The sequence below is a fragment of the Pseudonaja textilis genome, chromosome 14, assembly GCF_049901715.1.
Source record: "Pseudonaja textilis isolate UNSWEBS1 chromosome 14, rPseTex1.2, whole genome shotgun sequence".
In the NCBI taxonomy this organism is placed as follows: domain Eukaryota; kingdom Metazoa; phylum Chordata; class Lepidosauria; order Squamata; family Elapidae; genus Pseudonaja; species Pseudonaja textilis.
In genome coordinates this window covers 11,587,770-11,604,281 of record NC_142003.1, presented here as the reverse complement: position 1 = coordinate 11,604,281, position 16,512 = coordinate 11,587,770, and the positions used below count along the sequence as shown (strand labels likewise).

General features: G+C 47.5%; 1 protein-coding gene across 2 annotated transcripts in view; it reads left to right on the top strand.

The window, feature by feature from the left end:
* The window catches only part of NOXO1 (NADPH oxidase organizer 1), a 46,368-nt gene that overhangs the window by 23,782 nt on the left and 6,074 nt on the right, over window positions 1-16,512 (top strand). Inside the window, exons 1-4 of one of the 2 annotated variants that reach the window (XM_026704026.2) lie at window positions 11,920-12,062; window positions 12,729-12,809; window positions 12,894-12,969; window positions 14,371-14,551. In XM_026704026.2, the coding sequence (XP_026559811.1) occupies window positions 11,997-12,062; window positions 12,729-12,809; window positions 12,894-12,969; window positions 14,371-14,551 (404 nt within the window). In that variant the 5' untranslated portion in view covers window positions 11,920-11,996. Of the gene's footprint in view, window positions 1-11,919; window positions 12,063-12,728; window positions 12,810-12,893; window positions 12,970-14,370; window positions 14,552-16,512 lie in introns of those variants that run through there. The other variant, XM_087912556.1, reaches the window with a different exon arrangement.

Below are 16,512 nucleotides of genomic sequence, written 5' to 3'. Positions count from 1 at the left end.
CACAACAACGAACAAGAACCCGACAGAGCTGCTGATGGGAAGAAAGCTGCGATCACCACTCGACTGCCTGCACCCCACATACAACCCAGAGAAGCCCTCCGACTCCACCAGCAAGCACCGGACATTCTCACCAGGAGACGCGGTCTATGCAAAAAACTTCACAGGGGACCCACTCTGGATACTGGCAACGATAACCCAGGTAACGGGTCCCCGCTCGTACCGACTACTAACAAACGATGGGCGAGCATGGAAATGACACTTCGATCAGCTAAGATTGAGAACCACCGCGAGAAATACAACCGACACGCAAGCACACACAAACAGAGAACCAGAAACAGAGAGGGAACACCAAAACACCAACCAAGAGGGGAGGGAAAACCCCCAAAGAACAAAACAGACAAACTCACCCAAAAAGAAACCAGCAATACTCACCTACCAAAGCACCAGGGAATGACCCACTCGAAGCCTCGCCTGGAAGGAGCAGCCAAGCCAACTCGACCAGCCTGGGAAGCCCGAGCGGGAGCAGCCAAGCCAGCTCAACCAGCCCGGGAAGCCCGAGCGGGAGCAGCAAAGCCAGCAACTTGACCAGCCCGGGTAGACCAGGAGGGAGCTGCGGCGAGAGGCCCAACTCACCCTTCCAGGCGGTTCCATCAACGAGGCGGAGAGCGACACAGATCCCGACCGAACCGGCCGACAGCCAAGAAACAACTAATCTGCGCAGGTCCAGTAGGCAAGTACGGAGCCCCGCCTACTTACGGGACTACGTTACGTAGGACCGAACCAAGAGGGGAGGGGTGTTCTGTATGGACATTAACATTCTTGAAATCCTGCAGTCCTGATTGGACAAAGCGCACAGCAACCGGATTGGTCGAGCGTGCGGCACTGATTGGCCGTTCGGAATCGACCGTGATTGGCCGAGCCGATCGCGGGCGATTCGAACGGCTGTCATTGGCCGCGGCGCCCGGCGCCAGTCCCATATAAGCCGCCGCATACCCAGCCGGCGCCAGATTTTAAAACCTAAATAAAAGAGCTGAAAACCCGTCACTGCCTCGCGTCTTTTGTGATCGTATCGGCTGACACGACAAAACATGTTACATGAAGGACACCCGGGCATGGTAAAGATGAAGTCCCTGGCCAGAAGCTACATTTGGTGGCCAGGAATAGATAAAGACATTGAAACCTGGGTCAAAACATGCAACAAATGCCAATCATCCAGACCCACTCCCCCTTCAGCACCGGTTCTTGACTGGGAGACACCCAGAGGCCCCTAGTCAAGAATCCATATGGACTTCGCTGGCCCCACAAAACGATATACTTATCTAATCATTGTGGATTCCTATTCCAACTGGTTAGAAGTCATCATCATGAATTCAACAACAACAGAAGCCGTCATCAAACAACTAAAAAGACTTCACCACCCACGGTCTACCAGATGTAGTAGTATCGGACAATGGGCCACAGTTTACAGCTTTGGCTTTTGAACAATTCCTAGCAGAACAAGGAATAAGACACGCTTTGACAGCGCCAGCTCATCCAGCGGGGAACAGAAGGGCGGAATGCATGGTTCGTTACACGAAAGAAGCATTAGAAAAGATTGAAGGAAATGACATGCAAGAAAAAATCAATACCATACTCACCATCCAACATATAACACCATGCACGGCAACAAACAAGAGCCCAGCTGAACTATTGATGGGAAGAAAGTTGCGTTCCTACTTGGACAGACTGCACCCCACTTACAACCCCGAAAAGCCACCAGACTCTTCCAGTAAGTACTGCTCTTTTTTACCAGGCAACTTAGTACATGCAAAAAATCTTACCGGAGAACCATTGTGGTTATCGGCAACAATCACACAAATCACAGGCCCTCGTTCATACTGACTAGAAACAGCTGGTGGCAGATCATGGAAAAGACACATCGATCAACTACAGTCATGACACGTTGAACGAAATACCAATGTTCCCCGAAACATGGAACAAACACTTCCCCAAACACCCCCAGATAGTAATAAAAAAACCAGAGTGGGGGGAACCTTTAAATAATAAAGGAAATGAAAATAGTCAGGTTACAAACCACCAACCATAAGCCAAGAACCCAGAAAAAAATAAAAATTACTTACGATTAGAAGATTCCGAGAAAAGAGAGCTGAAGGAACCCCAGGAAAGAAGCAGCTAAGCCAACTCTACCTGCCCGCACACAATGCTGGGAGACCACGCCGACCATCCAATCAACCCAACAAAGCACGGCGGGAGCGGCATGGCTGAGGCACCCTTCCAGGAGGTTCCTAGGAGAAGAGCGGGAAGGACAGCAGGCCTGTCCGAACCGCTGGAGACTAACACAGAGACTGAACTGTGCAGGTCAACTAGGACTCACAAAAGCCCCACCTACCTGCGCGATTACGTCACATAACGTTGGAGCGAACCAAGAGGGGAGGGGTGCAGTGTATTCAAATATAGACTTCTAATACTACATTCCTATTGGTTAAACAACCTAGCTTAACGATTGGTTAATAACAACTGTTTCTGATTGGCCGCCTAAGTGGCGGGAAGTTTGAATACATGCCATTGGTTACGAGCCGCTAGCAGCCACTATAAAAAGGGCTGCCACGGCTTGACTTTAGTTGAAGTTACTGGTTGCTAAATAAAGAGCTGAATTCAACTCTGGTCTTCGAGTCTGCTTTGTCCTGGCGATGGAACACCTTGAGTGTTTTTATTTGTTCTGGTCTCTGATCTTTGACTGTAATAAACTTGATTTGATTTGAATACGTTGGCCTGGCTTTCTTCATGGTTGCAAAATCTCCATCTCTAGACTTCAGGCTTCTGCTTGAGGCTGTTTTCCTGTAGCAGGAAAACTAGGGCTGCTTTCTGCTTTTAAGAACATGTTTCTCCTCTTCTCCTTTAGGGGAAATATAATATTCTGCCTCTTTTAATATTCCCCAGAATATTTTATTCTCGGGGGAGGGGGCTTCCCACACTTCCAAGGAAATAAGAGAGAAAAATATCATTTTAACTACCAGTGTAGCTGAGCACAACTTAAGGCTGTTTTATTTCCAGGCAACACCATGAGGACATGGCAGACAAAAGGCTTGCTGGGAGTTGTTTGCTTTGTGGTGTGCAGCAAGTGGGGAAGGCCCCTATTTGGTGCCTGCCCTGCGGGGTTGGGCCCTTTGGGGTCAGGTTTTGTTTCCTTCGAATCAGTTTTAGTTTAGAAAATTTCCAAGCCTGAAGTTGAAAGAAGGAACGTGTGTCCGTGTCCTTCTGAACTTCAGAGGCCCACTTGTTTGTAAGACTGGATCTGGGTTGCCCTATATCTCTCTCCCTTTTATAATATTTATTTCACCAGGATTCAATGGTGAATCAAAGCAAATGATAATCAAATGCTAGGAGAAAGGTAACATTTGATAGCGCTGTTACTTCTAGGGTTATTTAATTCAGGGAAGTTTTACCACCAACTTGTCTGCTGGGAAATTGCTGATTTGGCTCCGTGTGCTGCTGCTAACAGAGCCAGAGATTTAAAGACCTTTCATGAACTCTCAAAGGAATAATTTGCCTCTGAACATAAATCTGAGGCTCCATGTATCAATTGGAAGGTAAATCGAACCCAATTGAGGGCACCAGTCAGTGGTGAGATGTACAGATAGATGGCTTTTCAAGAAGGAGGCTCTACCAACCAGGTTCTGCATGTTTGAAAAATATGTGTACTTAAAAATATATATATCTATGTGCCTATATACCTATACCTATCTGTCTGCAGGCCTCAGTGTGCACATGTGCCATCTCTCCTGCAGGAGCTGCATTGGCTGCTGATTTGATTCCGGGTCCAATTCAAGGTGCTGCTCCCTGGTTTAGGACCAGGTTCTTTGAAGGACCAGTCACATCTACCCAACCCACCAGAGCAGGGAGGCAGGGAATGTTACACATCCCCTCTCCTAAAGAGGACCATCTAATGGGACCAAGAAGAAGGGCCTTCTCCGGCATGGCTCCCTCCCTGTGGAACGTCATCCCCACAGAGATAAGATTAGCCCCATTTTGACATTCCTTACAAGGTGCTAAAGACAAGGCTTTGTCGACAAGCTTGGGGACCCCAGAGTGGGATGGAGCCCATCAAATGGCATATTTGATTGCTGTTGATGGGGGTGGGGTTATTTCTTTTTATTGTTTTTTTCTTTGTAAGTCATCCAGAATTACTGAGAGTGAATTAGACAGCTGTTCTTGTAGCAAACACAAGTTCAGCAAAATGACTTTGGGAATCTTACAGAGCAGTGGTTCTCAACCTTGGTTGCCTTAAGATGTGTGACTTCATTGCACGGCTGCTTGGAGAATTCTGGGAGTTGAAGTCCACACATCTTAAAGTTCGTTAGGTTGAGAAGCAGTCTTATAGATTCTCAAAACAAGAGGCAGGTGCGCCTTAAATAAACATAGTTTTCAGTCAGCTTGTAGTGTCCATCAGAGAAGAATAGGGGAAAAAAAGGCCTCTGACCTATCAAACATGGACCCTGCTCACTGTTTCTCTCCTATTAATCTGGTCTGCCTTCTAGCTGGCTTAGCCAGTCCAAAATCTGATTCTTCTAGATAGGCTGGGATTACACTCCCAGCACTCCCTGTGCCTTTCCCAAAGACTGGGTATGCAAGGGTGACCCTCAAGCCAACATTATTCATTATCACTAAATGCCAGAGTTTCAATCTATTTGTCAGTCAGAGGACACTGTTGGTTGTGAAGTTGGGTCAATCAAAACAAAAGTGCTGCATGTAATCAGAAAGAAGTGCTTCATAGCACAACTGAGAAATGGACACAAACATCTGAGTTTAAAAATAGTTAATCCCTAATTGTACACATATAGTAATCCCAAGACATGTTGGGACACCAAATTGTAGAAAGTTGGTTTAGCTCATATTAGCCAGAAAGGTATTTTCCCAAGGAAGTAGGATAAGAAATTATCGTAACTGAGGTGTGATGTGTGCAGGAATCAGGGAAATATTTGCACTGAATCATGAGGAAATCAGATGGCACAAATAAACCTCATGCAATATACTGTCAATATTTTATAATCTTTTACTGACATTGGAATAGATTTTTGACACTACTTTCTTTATTCAATTATATAAAAAATGATTTTCCATCAGTTTTGCCAGTTACTACCAGAGGCCAAGTTTCTGAAGCAGAATTTATAATGAGATGGTTATGGTAAAGAAAGAAGACAAAAAATCGTCCTGCAATCTACAACTCCTACACTGCAAAAACATATTGACTACTCTACTCGACCAGGGTAAAGCAATAGACGTAATTTATATAGACTTCTGCAAAGCCTTTGATTCAGTGGTACATGACAAACTACTGTTAAAACTAAACTCTTATGGCATTCCCAGATCCCTTCATAAGTGGATTACTGTGTTCCTGTCAAACAGGCAACAAATAATAAAAATAGGGAGCGCTATATCAAACCCTGCTCCAGTTAACAGCAGTATCCCCCAAGGCAGCATTCTAGGACCCACCCTCTTTATACACTATATAAATGCCCTTTGCGATCACTTTATAAGCAATTGAGTCTTTGCGGATGACGTAAAACTATTCAACTATGCTACTGTCTTTCAAAGCGACCTTGATTATGTATCTGAATGGGCAAACAATTGGCAACTCCAAATCTCAACCAACAAATGCTCTGTCCTACGCATTGGTAAAAAAAATCAGTACACCAAATACAAGCTAGACGGATATGACCTTGTTGATGACCCTCACTCTGTCAAGGACCTTGGAGCACTCATATCAAATAACCTAAGTGCCATGCCAAAAAGGCATTAAGAGTTGTAAATCTAATTTTACAAAGCTTCTCCTCTGGTGCATTGCTAACTAGGGCATACAAAACCTTTGCTAGACCAATACTTGAATACAGCTCATCTGTCTGGAATCCACACTGTATATTGGACATTAATACAATTGAGTGAGTCCAGAAGTATTTCACGAGAGGAATACTACACTCCTCTGCTCGCAACAGAATACCCTTTATCACCAGGCTTAAAATTTTGGGTTTGGACAACCTTGAACTACACCGCCTATGGTTGGACTTAAGCGTAGAACACAAAATTATCTGCTACAATGTCCTATCAGTCAGTGAATACTTCAGCTTCAACCGCAACAATACAAGAGCACACAGTAAATACAAGCTCAATGTAAACCGCTCCAAACTTGATTGCAGGAAGTACGACTTCAGCAACAGAGGGGTCAATGCCTGGAATGCACTACCTGACTCTGTTGTTATATCCTCAAACCCCGACTCCTTTAACCTCAAACTATCCGCTATTGACCTCACCCCATTCCTAAGAGGTCTGTAAGGGGTGTGTATAAGTGCACCATGGTGCCTCCCATCCTTGTCCTATTGTCCCCATTTATTTGTACCTATTTCCTGTATTCTTACTCATGTTTATACATACCTATTATCTTGTAAGCAACTGACAAATCAAATAAACAAACAAATAAATTTTAAGTTATCTTACATGAATTGCAGGATGACCATAAATTCCACAGTGGCAGCTAGAAGTAGACACAATTCCCCAATGAATTTGTGGGCAGAGGAATAAAAAGCTCAACCGGCTCCTGGCCATTACATGGACATAACCAATCTGCTTTCCTGGTTGCAGTACACAAAGGGATTGCCATTGCTTTCCTCCAGAACATATTGCCACCATCTGAATTTAGCCTATGGGACTGCTATTGCCTGGCAATTGCCCATCCAAGTGCTAAGCACGTCTGACTCTAATTAGTTCCAAAGCACCAATTGTGTTGGTTAGCCACTAGTCCCTGCTGAGTATATAATGGACAACAGAGAGCCAACCTGGAACTAAGGAAAACTTTCCTGACAGTGAGCATAATAGAATAATGACTGAAAGGGAACATGGGGGTCTTTTAATCTAAACCCCTGCTCAAGGAGGGACCCTGTTGCAGACCAATGGCTGTCCAATTTCTTAAAATGTCCAGTGATGGAGCGCCTATAACTTCTGAAGGGAAGTCATTCCATTGATTCATTGTTCTGTCAGGAAATTTCTTCTTATTTCTAGGTTGGTTCTCTCCTTAATGATCTTCTACCTGTTACTTCTCGTCCTTCCTCAGTTGCTTTGGAAAGTAGCTTGACCTCATCTTCTCTGTGACAGCCTCCCAAATATTGGAAGACCCCTAATCCTTGTTTTTGGTGGACTAGACATTCCCAGTTCCTGCACCTGTTCATCATATGGTTGAACCTCCCAGTCCTTTTTTTGCTCTTCTCTGCACTCTTTTCTTGTACTGGGGTGACCAAAACTGGACGTAGCATTCTAAGTACGATGCTAAGTACCAGGACAGTATAAAGAGCATTGCTAATACTTCACATGACCTTGATTCTACCCCTCTGTCGATGCAGCCTAAGGTTGCATTGGCTTTTCTGGCAGCTGCAACACACAGCTGGCTCATATTTAAGTGATTGTCTACTCCTAGACCATAACTGCTGTTGAGCTAGGTACCGCCTGTTTTATACTTTGAGGTTTTTTGCCTAAGTGTAAAGCCTTACTTTTCTCACCACTGAATTGCATTTTGTTGGATAGTGCCCAGTGTTCAAGTCTGTCAAAACCCTGAGTCTATCTTCCAGAGTGTTGGTAGTTCCCCCCCACCCCCATTTGGGTGTCGTTTGCAAATTTGATGAGTTCTCCTTCTATCTCTTCACCTAAATCACTTATGAAGATGTTGAAGAGTCTTGGGCCTAAGACTGAACCTTGAGATACCCCACTTCATGCTTCCCTCCAGTAGAAGTAGCTCCATTGAGGAGCTCCACTGCCAACCCAGGGGCCACAATAAAACACAGGGTCTCGCTGTGGGTTCCCATGGTCATCTCTAGGGGTTCCATTATAAAACGTGCAGGGCAACCTCCCGCCTCAGATCCATCCAGTTGGCAAAAGGATATGGGCATTCTTAAAGTTCTCAGTCTGATGCCCATGCCCTTAACTACTTTCATGCTGATTACGCACTTCGTGCACCCGAAGTCCAATAAGGCCAACATCTCCCCCTCGGTCCCTGAGGTGGGCACCCTTAACTTTATTGGGATGGTCATGGGCCCTTTGTTAGGACTTACCGGGACGTCATCTTCCGAGTCGGTCTCGCTCTCGAGGGGAGTCGGAGGTCCCAGCTCCTCTCCCGCCGGAGGGGCGACCTCTACAACCTCCCCTACCTTTAGCCCAGTTTCGTGAGGCTTGGCTGGGGGTTTTTCGGGCTTCCTCCCTGGGCCCCACACTCCCTTTGGATCCAGCTTGACCCAGCAGTCCGCAATCCAGTGGCCCTCCTTCCCGCAACGAAAACAGGCAGTGGATTTGGCTCTTGCCATCACTCCTCCCTTCCGAGGGTTTGGGGCCTCTCGGGGACGTGGGTGGAGCGGTTTGCTCTATACGGGGCCTCCTCTGCGTCTGCTCTGGGTTAGATCTATTTCCACTTCTTCCGCTAGCAAGTACCACAGCTGCAGGTCATCTGGATCCCTTCTGGAGATGCACATGTGGTATATATTTTCATTTAAGCCATCTTTGTAGGCTTCTATCAGGGCCCCCTGGGACCAGCCTCGGATGTGGTATGCCAGCTGTCTGAACTCTTGGGTGTAGTCAGCAATTGATCTCCCCCCTTGAGTTATGGTTTTCATTCTGATCCTGGCCTTTCTCTCCGCTAGAGGGTCCTCAAACCTCCTCCTCAATGCAGTCATGAAAACATTGAGGTTCCACAGTTGGGGGGAGTTATCATTATATAAAGTCACCATCCAGTCTGCTGCCATCCCCTCCAGGGCTCTGGTAACACATCTCACTTTGGCTGCTTCAGAGGTGAAATCCCTTTCATATTCTGCCATATAGCTCCTGACTTGTACCAAGAAAAAACCCAAATCCTTGGGATTTCCTCCAAACTTCACATCTAACGGGGGCAGGTTGCATCTTCCAGGGATCACACCTATTGCTGGGGCCCCCCAGGCGGCAGGCGGCTGCTGCGCTGTCGTAGGCTGGGCTAGGGGGGCGAGGGCAGCCCGACTTCCCCAGGCTGAACTCGCTCCCCCTTCCCCCTCATACCTTGGAGCTATGCCGGGCTTCTCAGAAGCATCCTTAGGGAATTGCCCGGCTTGATCCAGCCTGCATTCCATCTCCTCCCTCTCTTGCCACAGCCGTTCCCTCGCACCTCTCGGACTTACAGTGATCCCAGGAGGGGAGCGGGGGGTCTTCGGGATCCCTCCATCCAACACCTAACGACCACCTGGGCCTCTCAGCTGGGGTTTCTTCCAGAGTAAGGTCAGCCAGCAGGTCGGTGCCTGGCATCTCTGGTAGTGGCATCGGCTGCCCCCCCGCCCCCCAGCTTCCTGGTCGTCTTCATCGCTGGCTGGAGATGACATGATGTGAAACCCCCTCGGAAGAAAAGTTGGTGTTTTCTTCGGGTAGGCTGATGGGGAGATTCGGAATAATGTCACCGCGTGCTCCCTTTAAGATCCAAGAAAGAAATACTCAGACTCCATGGATTAGAGCAAAGTTATCCTTTTACTGGAAATCAAAGTGGAAGCTACAGATTGAATTCCGAATCTGAAGAATTGGCGCGCAGATCACATATACAAAGTGATGGAATTGTTCCCACCCCCCAAAGTTCAAAAGATTCTTCCAATTAAAAGTTCTGAATATGATCATGTGGGCATCTTCAGGTGGTGATGAGGCCTCTGTCCATTGACCTTGACATATTTTGATAAAGCTTCGCAGCTGCAAGGGATAGAAGCTAGCAAGGAAATGGAAAGTTAAAGACAAGAATTCATACACCCGCTCCCCTTGCTTACCCACAATAAAGGAATGCAAGACACCTCCAGCTCTCTTCCCCTCCAAGTGCCCCCTCCCCGCCCTTGCTAATGACAGCTGAAAGAAATAAGCATGACAGCAGAGAAGATGCAGCAGATAGGATGCTGAAGATATCTTGAGGCTGACAACTACACACTGAGCCTGCTGGTTAGCCAATTATGAATCCACCTGGTTCTGATTCTGTCTATCCCACATTTTAATTAATAAATGGAACGGCTTGCCTCTTTGCCTTGTTGGAGGTCTTCAAGAAAAGATTATTCTATGGTTCTTCGACTCTATGATCCTGTGATCATAGTGGTGATTGAAGACAAGATGAGAGGTGTAGAAATGTGATTAATAAATAAAATAATGTGACCACTATATTGTTTCTTTTGGTCCCTAACCCTTCTTCTCCCATGGACTCCCATGCCTAATATTATTTACTTCTCCTGCATGGTTTGTGGGAGGCACAATTCTTTTTCCATCTTTGATTTGAAAGAATGGCCTTGTCCTTTCTCCCAGATCATCTGGAGGTTTAGTTACCTTGATCAATATTTGATCAGTGCTTCTAAGTTTATGAGTTTCATGACCTTTCTATACTTTCTATGTGTTGATGAAAATAAATCAAATGCTAGAATGCTTCCAAACTTCCTGCTTTTAAGGGCATCAGGCAATTCCTTTCTTGAAGACTCCACTTAGAGTCAGTTAGAGACACATCTGAGTCAGAAGGCAGATACTTTCAGAAATGGGGAACCGATGGGGTCCCTGAGCAACACTTTGGGCTACTTGGAACATGCTTTTTTGTTTCAAAAGGGCAACTGGACTTTCTTGTTTTTCTCTGAAGATGTTTTCCTTCTCATCCAAGAAGCTTCTTCAGCTCTGACTGGATAGTGGGAAATAGAAGGATTTATACTCCTTGGTTCAAGCTGGTCATTTGCATACTTATTGAGGCACTTGGAGGTTTATCAGTGTCCCCGGGGTCACCTGAGTAGCGCAAATGGAACTTCTAGGTGATGTCATATCCCTCCCCCGCTGTTGAGGGGGGGTTTCAATTTTGTCATAGGTGGCCTCTTTGACCCCTTTTTCAAGCCAGCAGTCCTCTGCTCTAAATGTCATCAAAAGGGTGGCCTTTGTCTTTTAAATGCAGGTGGACTGTTGAATCTTGTCCTGATGGGCTTTCTCTTGTTTTGTGCCAGGCGTTTATGAAGTGGCTGTTTTGTGTCCCCAAAGGACAGATCTGTGCATGGACTGCATATCATGGATAATGGAATGAAATCCTTCCCTTTCCCCCCCATCCAGCCAGAGCTGAAGAAGCTTCTTGGATGAGAAGCGAAACATCTTCAAGTCCAGTTGCCTCTTGGGGAAAGAAAAACCCCTTTGGGACAACCAGGACCTGGAGGACGGAGAATCTCCATTTATCTGAAACATGCTTACAGATGTTATGGCCCAACTGCTTAAGTCAGTCTTCATCATTCATTTTTTATGCCACCTTCATTATTTTATAAATAACTCAAGGTGGCGAACAGACCTAATCCTCCTTCCTCCTGTTTGCCCAGCACAACAACCCTGAGGTGGGTTGAATTGGAAGGGAGCAACTGGCTCCAAGTCACCCAGGCGGCCTTCGTGCCGTTTCCCACGGTTTCCTTGAAAACTGCAGTCAGGCACAGCTGCCAAAGGGATGGGGCTACGGCACATGGGGGAGGTGGGGTGGGGGGGGCTTGGTAATGAAGGGGGCAGGCAGAGCAGCTGCTGCTTCCAGAGGAAGGCAGCGTGACCCACCCAGCCCTGAAATGAGGAAATGGTGCCTGGCGCTTTTGATTACTCTTTGGGCAGGGCGAGGGACTGTATTTTCCCAACACCATTTTCCCATCAAAGGATGCTCCCCTCCCCCCCGCTCTCTCTTTGCAAGGGTTCTGAGCGATGGCTTCACTGAGGGTCCAGAGTGAGCCTTGCCAAGGAGAGTTCAAAGTGTGTGTGTGTGTGAGTGTGTGTTTCTAATCTCTCCTGCCGCCCTACTGAGAAAAGCCTTGGCCTCTGCCCTGCACCCTGCAGAAGGGTGGAGCAGAGGGGTGGGCAAGGCCGGCCGGCCAGTGGCTCCTCCTCTCTCTCAGCCCCTGCCAGGGCTTCTAAGGCACCTGCCCGCCTGGGCAGGGCTCCAGAGCTCCTCTCCAGAGCAAGTCGGAAGGATGGGCAGCAGCAGGTTTCCAGTGGAGGTGACAGCTGTGGGCTTGTTGAAGCACGGCAGGCAGAAGGTAGTTTGGCCCTGAGCCCAGCCGTGGGGGCCCCTGGGAAACGGCAGGGGGCCTTGGGAAGCCTGGGCTTTTCGGTCGCCTTTGGTACTAATGGCCCCTTTCCCCGCCTCTTATGAATATTTGGAAGCTTGGAAGGCATTGTAGTGAAGTCTTTTTACGATGGTTTGGATCCCGGTTAATCGCCAGGGCTGGGGTGAGACGTGCCATTTGGGGAGCCACTGCTGGCCGCAGCAGTTTTCTTGGCTCGCTGCTCCCTGTTCCTGCCTTGGCAGGGCCGTAGCTGCAGTCAGAGCTTTCCGGGCTCACGTTAGCCCACAAAGGCAAATGGGTTGCTAGCCAGTTTCCATCTTAGGGAATCATTGGGTCATAGTGGTAACTCAGCCTTGGCAAGGGGGCAACTGTGGATTCTTTGGATTTCTCCTCTTTTGCTTCCTGGGAGATACCACGGCTGCCCCCCCCCCACCCCCCCAAAAAGCTTAATCTGTTCTCCATTGCAACTGAGTTACCTGCCTGTTATGACTAACACAGCACTCTTTTTATTTCTTTAAAATGAAAGAAATTGGTATTTCTTGGTAATTGCCTTGAGTTTCATTTCTGCTAGAAAGAGAGCATTGCATGATTTAGGTTAAAGTGGATTTCATGGGGTGGTGTTTTTTTTTTCTCCAGATCTGCATGCTTTCTGTCTGCTGGTCTGACCAAACCCAGGGGCTCATTTACAGGACATTTGACGAATTTAGGACCCTCCATGTAAGTTTTGGTTGAACTCGGGTTTGAGGGTTTACCTGCAGGGCTGGCCAGACAGCACAAGCTCATTTCTGGCTTTCTTTTCAGAAAGGACTGAAGAGAAAATTCCCCATTGAGAGCGGTTTATTGAAAAAAGCCCACCGGACCCTCCCAAGATTTCGAGGTAAAAGGGAAGGCTGGGCTTTCCGTGGATTTTAGCTTGAATTAGGCTGGTGAAGCTTTCTGTTCAGTGTTGCTCTCACCAACACTCAATAAGATTTAGAGAGAGAGACACGTAATTTAAGGCTGGACACCCATGACCTACTCAAATGGCGTCTCCCCTCCTGGTGGTGGAAGTGCTAAATCAGCAGCCCCTCATGACAAACCACCCACACACCACCAAACACACGATGGTTTGTGCAGAGGGGAGTCACTCTGGGGATGCCTTTATTTGGCCTGTGAGGCCACAGAAGGTGTTGGGTACCTTATGATGTAGGCTTCAGGCCAGGGAGCCTTGGAGTACAGAGCGGGGAAATGGGCGCTTTAAGTTTTGCAGTTTTGCCTACTAATCTCTTGTAGAGAAAAAGTATCACTTTAGTTTTCGAGAGGAGTTAAGGGATACATTGACTTCACAAGGCTTTGTTGGAGGTTAAAACCCACTCTTCTCCTAGGAAAATGAAATATTTTGGGATATACTTAAAAAGGCAGAATATTTCCCCTAAAAAGAAAAGTAGAAACTCAGAGAGGCAGAAACTCAGCCTGCCCCCACCTTTGTTAATGGGTGAGCCATTAAGGCCTGGGGCAGAGTATTCTACATAACAAAGGCCTCTGTCCATCTCACCACCTGGCCTGGGAAGATTGCATCAGCCAGCACTCAGGTGAAGCCATGTGGTCCAGACAAAGCCTACAAAGTTAGCCAAGACCCCCCCACCTCCAGGGAACCTTGACAGCCAATGGGATAATTTCTTACACAGGAACAGGAAACACTAAGGTGGGGCCCAACAGAGGGTATAAAACCAAGGGTCTCTCTCCCTTTTCCTTCTTTCTTCACCCAAAGCATGTGGTTCTGTCCACCATTAAACCATCTTTCCAAGCAGTCACCGTGTTTCCAGTATCTTTCTTCTCCACTTGGAACTGAACCCAGAAGGACGTTTCTTCCAACAGCTTAAAACTCTTCAACTGTCCACTCCCAGGACTACAAGTGCAGGCTTTGTCTGGCCACAAAGACCACAATGGAGGGGCTGCTTTAGGTTCAGGGGAATTACAAATCAAAAACAGCTTCTTATCATCCTAGACCTCTGTTCTTTGTTCAGTTGTGGGAAGAAAGACTTGTCAGATGCAACGTGTCATTTAGTTTCATTCCCTCCTCCCAAGGAAGGATTTTAGAGCACGGGTGCCCCTTTAAGTGCGCAATGAAAAGGCTGCTTGTGCTTTTCCAGCCCTGCAGAGCTCCACCCTCCTGGGTTCTTCCAGAGCTGCACATTACACCCCACACAAATTGTGGTGCTGAAAAACGGTTTGTGTGGGGTTGTGTGTGCCCAGGAGGGGAACTCCGTCGGGGGTAACGCTGCTCTCCCCCTTACAGAGGCCAATGCGATGCTGAGGAAGAACCAGAAGCTGAGCCGCTGCCTGGAGACGCTGAGGCTGCTGGAGGTCTATTGCCAGGAGCTGCTGAAGACTGAAGCCAAAATCTCCCGAGGAGAAGACGTGGTTAGGTTTCTTGAAGCCCACGGCCAGGATCTGGAGCCCCCCTTTCCAGAAAACAGGTACTTCTAAGAAAAGGGGTTTCTTAGGGAAGAGCAGGGAAGAAAGGCGCATTTCAGGAGGCTCAGTGGCATAACACTGAATTTCCCAATAGCTCTTTTATTCTTGTGTGACTCGGACAAAAAGAAGCAAGGCAAGTGTTCAGTTAAGCTTCATTGCCAGCCTTTCAACATATGTGTACCTAAACTTGTCTAATTTTAAAGTTATCTTACTACATTAAGTTAGGCCCACTCAAGTTGCTGTAAGCATTGCTGCCCAGCTAGTCTGCTCATTCCCCCAGTGCTCCCCTACACTCTCCACACAGGTGAGCCTTAGGCTGCGTTAGAGTGGGCTGGGAAGCAGGCTCAGGGCGTCTCCGCTCCAGCAAGAGTTCTCCCGAGCTTCAGGGATCTGGGTTCGAGTCTTCTCTTTATACCCAACATGTTTACTCTGAATCCACATGTATGGTACATCTTGGCCAGAACTTCACACCCTCACTGTTTGTTCCAAGACTCACACCCACAAATGCTCTACCTGGTATCACCAGCTAATCACTCCTACACCCAGAATCTTCCCTGGTTGGTAGTACACACATTCCAACAACATGAGTTTCCCAGGAAGTTCATGAAAAGGCTAACGATGGTCGTATTACAGGCCCTCTATATTCATAACTTACATTTGGGATATATTCATAACATATAACAAAATATGTAACATCAGTTCAGACATCGACTCATGCTGTGACTTGAAGGCAGAACTACAGGCAGCCGTAGCTGAAGCCAAGGGCCGGCTCTCCACTCCAGGCGGCTTCTTCTGGAGACCCAGAGACAAAAGCGGGTGGGGAACCCTGCCCGGTCACTTGACTCTGGTATAGGTTGACTCTGGCCTGCCAGACAACGTCGGGAGAGGAGTGGCCCTGGCCCCCACCCCTTCGATTCTTCATGGCTGTGAGGCCAGTTGGGTGCGGGGGGAGATGCCCGACTCATTCCTGGGAGGGAGGGAGGGAGGGGGCTGCTCCTGGGCTCCCTTAGGCACGGAAGGCGGCTAGAGACTTTGGGACAGGCTACTTCCAAGCCTATCAGGTTGTGGGGTACATAAAGGGAAACTCACATGCAAACCATCTGAGAGGAAAGGCTAAATACGCAAGAGCCAGTGTCCACATCAGCAGGGGAAGACAATCTGATTTCAGATCTGCCATTACAAGAATAAGAGACAGAGGGAAACCAACTGTCCTGCCAACTAGCTCTTTGTACTGTGAGACTCGGGAGTACGGACTTTGGTTTCACTCTAAAGAGGACTCGCAACACTGGAATTCTTTTGTCGTGGCTTCTTAGCTGTCCTTCAGCAGCATCTTGGCAGAGGTTCCAGGGTTTCTGCCAGCCTGCAGGGGAGGAAAATCCAACAAGACGTAAACGCAGGGCATTGTCTTCTGATATTCAGAAAAGGTACAACGAAATTGCTTTAGGCCACACAAATTCATTAAGTTTTGCCAAGGGTCAGGCAGTGGCCAGTGCCACACAATTCGATCTTTGAGGATCCAGAGATGAGGATGAATGCAGTAGGTAAGGAGATGTTAAGCTTTATTGTTGAACGGTCGCAGGTGAATGAATCAGAAACCGGTCAAGCAGGATGGTCTCCCTTCAACTCTGGGAGCCAATGGGACAACAGCGGGGATACCCCGAGCCCTGGGAGCACAGCGCGGAAGGGCTCAACTCGTGCAGAAGATTAGGAGCAAAAGGGACATTTTATTTCAGGTCCCTGCTTCCAAATTTATAAATATAGGTGTTCCTCGACTTACGACCACAATTAAGCCCAAGTGAAACATTTATTCAGTGAGTTTGCCCCATTTTACAACTTTTCTTGCCACTTTTATTAAGTGAATCATTGCAATTGCTAAGTCAGTAACACAGGTATCAAGTGTATCTGGCTTCCCGTTGACTTTCACAAGACCCCACAAGACTCTGCAACTGTCATAAAAATGAAC